At 56.5% G+C, this 5,840-nt stretch overlaps 2 protein-coding genes across 2 annotated transcripts in view; both read right to left on the reverse strand.

Annotated features, from left to right (window-relative positions):
• ARHGEF17 (Rho guanine nucleotide exchange factor 17) overlaps nucleotides 1–5,840 on the reverse strand; it is a 24,312-nt gene that overhangs the window by 13,013 nt on the left and 5,459 nt on the right. The window lies entirely within an intron of this gene.
• Nucleotides 3,458–5,840, reverse strand: part of LOC103625263 (rho guanine nucleotide exchange factor 17-like) — a gene marked incomplete at its 5' end in the record, with an annotated part of 9,820 nt that continues 7,437 nt past the window's right edge. The window contains one exon of the mRNA XM_017727082.1: nucleotides 3,458–3,651. Within this exon, the coding sequence (XP_017582571.1) occupies nucleotides 3,458–3,651 (194 nt within the window). The remainder of the gene's footprint in view (nucleotides 3,652–5,840) is intronic.

Consider the following 5,840-nt stretch of genomic DNA (forward strand, 5'->3'; position numbering starts at 1 on the left):
CCGGGACCGCCTGTCCCCGGGGCGATCCCTCCATGCCGGGAGGGCCCTTCCTACTCCCTGAACGCCACCCTTGTCTATGCTCAACCCCTTCATCCAGCCCAGCATCTCCCCGCGGGAGCACTGCAAGGAGATTCTCCGGTGTCTGCTGGAGAGGTTGAGCTTTCCTCCCATGGGTTCGGAATTCCCCCTCAAAGCCACCCAATCGCTCGAGATGTGGCACGGGAGGGAGGATGGCTGGAGAAGGGTTAAGCCCGTCCTGCCTGGCGCAGGGCAGAAGAAGCCGGGCCGAATCCCGCTGTGCTTTCGGGGGCCCGGTGGGGGTCACCTCTCCATCACCCAGGGAAGCAAACTCCGGAGCGCTGCCGGCCAGCCGAGCCCGGACCCCCCTGCAAGCGGCCCGCAGCCCACAGGAAATTCCTGGGAGTGTTTGGCCACTCCAACAGCGCTGCCTATTTTTAGGGCTGTCTAAAATATGAGCCGGTTATTTTTAGCAGCGCGGCTCTTTGTAAACACCTTTAGATTTCCTTTCGGACCAGCCCCTGTTGTTTTTTTTCCCGACCTGGGTGTTTCCTCCCCCAAAACCCCAAACCCTCCTGGGAAGAGCATGCCAGTTCCTTGGGATGGAGCCAAGGGACTCATCCCCCATCCCAAAGGCTTGTGCCAGCATGGCAAAATGCTCCTGAAAACCTAAAGATGGAGTGGATCCGGCACTGGCAGTTTGGGGGTGATTCAGCAGCACCCCAAACCTGGGATGGGGGGCCAAGGGAAGGGCTTTTCCCCCAGCTTTCCATCTGACACTGGAAATACAACCCTGAAGAAGGATGGGAACTGTCCCATCTTGATTTATTTTATTTTTTAATTAGGCTCAGGGTGCAACTCCACCATTTTGCTTTCCCCTGCACAGGAATATCGATGCAGGAGGAGTTTGAGCATCCCCAGGGATTTTCAAACATCCTAAAATATTTGGAAAAGGCCATGGCATATTGTGTCCTGCCTCCACCCCCGCGAACAAAGAGGCATCGATGGAGGAAAGTCCTAAACCACCCATTTTTTAAACAAACAAAGGCCAGAGGGAGAGCAGGAACGTACATTCCATGAGGAATCACAGCTCCTGATGAGAGATTCTCTAGGGTGTCACAGTAGGGTTGTGCGCGGAGCTACCTGAATTTCAGCACCTCCTTGAAACCACCATTCCCAGTTTGAAAGAATCCAGAATTTCTGCACCTTTTCTTTCCCCGTATGCTTGTTCCTAGGGTAGGTCCCACTAGAGGGAGCTGGGACATAGTGGGAGCCACTGGTCCACGGGGACAGCGCATGGTGAATTCCCAAGTTTAACAATTTTAACACATCCTCAGCTCTATTTCTACCAAAACCCTGGAAAGCAAAGGCTTGGAAATAAACTGGACCTGCTTCCATCCATCCCAATGCAATGAGCAAACACCTGTGCAACAAACAGCATCATCCTGGCACGTAAAACTTCCTCGTGCAGCCAGAAAAGCCCCTGGCTGGCACCATCTCCCAAAAGAGGATGATGCTATTCCATCCAATCCCATATTTCCTCAATCGCTCAGCCTCTGGCAGGAAACCACTTGGGGAAAAAATCACATTCTGTCCTCTTGGGATGTATTAAAGCAGGAGGTTTGACTGGGTTTTGTAGGGCTTGCAGACCCGAGCAGCCTTTCCCTTGGGATCAGTGATGCTCTGCCCTATGTCCCACACGTGCCACATGGACGGGGGACGGCAGCCACCAAGGAGAGGATCGGCCACTGCCATCCCTGGTACCAACCACCTCCATTCCATGGCACCAGTCACCTTTTGGGGCATGTCAGCCCATCCCTGGGTGCCACTGACCTCCACCCCTGGGCATCAGTCACTGGCACCGCTGGGTACCGACCACTGCCATCCCTGAGCACAAGCCACCTTCTTTTCCTCCACCACCTCATCCCTGGCTTCCAATCTCTCCCTCCCTGCTACCAGCCTCTCATCTCGGAGTAACAGTTCACTCATCCCTGGGACCACCAGGTCCTGGGGAAGCCACTCCCATGGGAACAGGAGGACCTGTGGCACAGAGGAGGGGCCGTGCCCGAGCCTGCCCGACGCCACACGGAATCACATCCGGGGCTGCATTCCCTCCCTGCCCAGCCTCTCCCTGCTCTCCCACGGGTAAGGAGAGTCCGAGCTGCTCTCCAAAGAGTAACTTCTTGAAAGGAAATAAGAGCATAAATCAGCAGCTCTGATTCAGCCCTGCTTCAGTTACTAATAATATTCCTGTGTTTATTCGCAGGCCCGGGGCTGGAGATGTTTGCTTTTCCCTCGGCCGTGGTTTTTCCCAGGCTCCCAGCTCACAGAGGAGCATTGATTTGGTCAGGGATGCTCCCATGGAGAAACCCAGCAGCAACACCGCCTCCGGGATGGGCACGAAGAGGAGGAAGAGGAGGAGGAGGAGGAGGAGGAGAAGGAGGAGGAGAAGGAGGAGGAGGAGGAGGGCAGCTTCAGCCCCAGTGCACGGGAATTCAGTTGTTTTCCCTTCTTGGACTTCTCGGCTGCGGTGATTCATCCCGGGAGGACACGGCCTGGCTGCCATTCTGCTTTTAAAGTGTGAGAAAAAAAGGGGAATAAAAAATAAAGGAGTTGGGGCAATTTTTCCAGGGCAGGGCAGAAGGATGCTGGGCATCCCCGTGCTGTCCAGCAGGAGCGGTGCCAGTGGGATGGGGAGTGGGGAGAAGGTAGGAGACTCATTTCCCAGAGCAACAAAAATTCCTCCTCTAAATGCACAGTGAGGCTTTTCCCGTGGGATTTTCACTTGAAATCGGGGTTTGCACCACGAGCACTGCTGAGGGTGAGGAGTCCCCCCCCTGCCAAAATTCGAGGCTCAGGATTGTGCCGGTGCATCTCCTACATCCGCCCTGCACTGCTGGCAGCATCCCATGGATCCCCCTCACTCCATGCCCCCCTTGCCACCCGATCGGAGATGCTCACCCCAATTTAACCCTCCCTGATTTCCATCCATCCCCTGGCACGTTTGCAGAGCCCTTGCAAAACCAGTGGTCCAGGGCAGAGCTGGGGGCTTGTGGCCCCCCGTTTGCTGCCAGCCCTTGCCGAGTCCTGGAGCAACTTTCACCAAATATGGAAGGTTTTTTTTGCCTCCGGTTTTCGGCACGCAGGCCACGGCCCAAGAGCGCAGCTTTCCAGATGCTGAGGTCAGCCCAGCTCCTCTTCCCTCCCCCTGCTCCTTCCCTGCTGCCTCCCAGTGGGCTTGGCCCTGCACCCACCGGGACAGGAGTAAATTCCACCCCCTCAACTCACTGGAATCCCTGGATCCCCCATCAGCATCCTCTGCTCCTGGCACAAGCCTCACCCCGCATCCCACTGCACCCCAAAAGCAACAGTTATTAGGATTTTGGGGGACAGGGAAGCCAGGGAGAAGGGTGCCCGATGCTCGCACCCCTGGGCATCACTACTGGATGCCAGCCTGGCACAAGTGGCAGGTGGAGGTGCCCCAGCTGCCTGGTGGAATGGGGCCAGAGGCCTTGGGATAGCCAGGAGGGAGCCAGCCTGGCATGCAGGGAGTGATGGGCACCAGGAGGTTTTTGGTACCCAGGAGCTGATGGGGATCCAGGTCTCCACATGGAGCCAGAATTCCAAGCGCACCTGAAGCCAAGAGGTATCCGGGAGTCAAAGGGCACCCCAGAGATGATGGATGCTCAGAAGCTGATGGTTGCTCAGGAGCTACCCTGGGGTCTGTGGGCACCCAGAAGCCAGCGGGGACTCCCTGGGTACCCAGGAGCTGATGGACGCCCAGGATCCAAAAGAGACTCTGGGCACCCATGAATGCACAAGCACAAAGGAGCTGAAGGACACCCAGGAGCCAACAGACACTCACAAACCTGTGGGCATCCAAAGTCCATGGGCACCCAGGAACTGATGGATGGCCAGCATCCAACAGGTACCCAGGAGTCCATGGGCGCCCAGAGGGGATGGGGATGCAGGAGCTGCTGGATTTCTAGGATCCAACAGATGTCAGGAGTCCGTGGGCACCCACAGATCCATGAGCACCCAGGAGCTGATGGATACCCAGGAGCTGATGGAGGAGGTAGGAGCCCTGAACATCCCATTCCATGCCCCTGCCAGGACTTCTCCCATCCCTCCTGCCTGGATCCATGTCCAGCAGCAGCTGAGGTACAACCACCAGCCTTCACCCAGCTGTGCCCCACAGACTCCCGGTGCCTGATGCTCCGTGGGTCCCCTCAGCCGGCTGCAAGTGGGACAGCAGGGATCTGGGGAGGGGGGGGGACCACAGACCTCGCCAGGAACGCCCACAGCCCACGTCACGTCACAGTCAAGGCGAGAGGTGACAGCTTCCCTGCCCTGTCAGGGTCACGGCGGACGAGTTGCCTCTCCGCTCACCGAGGCTCTGAGCCATCTACATCCCATCTCACCGGGGTTTTGGGCAACCCAAAAGAAATCAAAAGGACCAGACCTGATCCCCTACCGCTAGCGACGGTGTTTCTGCCGAGGGGTCAGGATGAAACTCTTCCAAAAAAAAAAAAGCAAGAAGAAGGATGCCAAATCAGGGCAGGCCGACGAGTCTGCTGCTACTCCAGCTAAAAAAAGCAGGAAACCATATCCCAGGCTCGGAGATGCCAATCTTCCCATGCAAACAACTCCCTTTTTGTTTTTTTTGGAGAGTATTGGAGGGCTCGGGAACAGGCAGTCACAAATAGCAACTCCACGGCACCACCAAGGAAACCTTCTCCAGCCCCAGGGACCATGCAGGGATGCTGGTGGCCCCACAGCAGGATGGTGGCTTCTCCAAGGGGACCTGGTGGTGGCTGTCCCCTCACTGGGACAGTGACTCCTCCAGAGGAAACCTGGTGGGGGATCCTACCACAGGTGTCCTTTTCCCAGCACATCCATGCAGGGATGTCCTGGTGGGGTTCATGGGTGTCCTGGATGTCACTGGTGGGGTGGAAGGTGGTGGTGGCCATCTCCTGGTTCCCAGAAAGGGACATGCCCGGGGTCTCCGGGACAACGCAGGACATGGGGGTCACACAAGCCCAACATTTGCTTCCATCAGTCCTTCCACCGCTGGGGTTAAAGGGATTCAACTCGAAATACCCTACACAAGGTACAGGGGAGCACCAGGCTTGGGGACAGCCCCCAGCTGCACCCAGGAATGGTGGTCAGGAGGGCAGGAACTGGGCAGACTGGGACCAGCCTCCTGTCCCCCGGAAGCTGAGCGGCTCCAAAGGGAATTTGCACAAAGAGTGAGTTACTGGAATATTTTTACCCAGATGCTGATTTTCATTCTTCCTCCCATTGGCCGGGCCACAGTTCCCAAAGAACCAAAAGCAAACATACTATTTTTAGAGAAGAGTTCATTTACTGGAGCCATTCCCTTTGAAATTCCTCCCTCATCCTCTCCATGGAAACCAAGGGAGTCCAGAGAAACAGCCCCACCGGGATCAACCATCAGAGCTTTAAAAAGAGCCACGTTGAGGGAGAGGGGGTTGGAAGTGGCTGATTTTCCTTCACTGGACACATCCTGGCCTGGAGGCACCATGGTGGAAATGGCAACGGTTCCGTTTTATGGGCTTTGTCTGTGCAAGCCGCGCTCGATGCCTTCAGGAGGAGCCATCCTGGCAGATGGACCATGTTCTCTTGGAAAATCATGCCTGGATAGCATGTGGGGACTGTTGTCTCAGAGGGGTGGTGGGAATGGGTGGAGGGGGATGGCTGGATGGGAGCATGGACATGGATGGAGGCTGATGGAGATGGGAGGAGATGGATGGAGATGGATGGATGGATGGATGGATGGATGGATGGATGGATGGATGGAT

This window comes from Corvus brachyrhynchos, unplaced genomic scaffold, assembly GCF_000691975.1.
Source record: "Corvus brachyrhynchos isolate BGI_N302 unplaced genomic scaffold, ASM69197v1 scaffold412, whole genome shotgun sequence".
NCBI lineage: Eukaryota > Metazoa > Chordata > Aves > Passeriformes > Corvidae > Corvus > Corvus brachyrhynchos.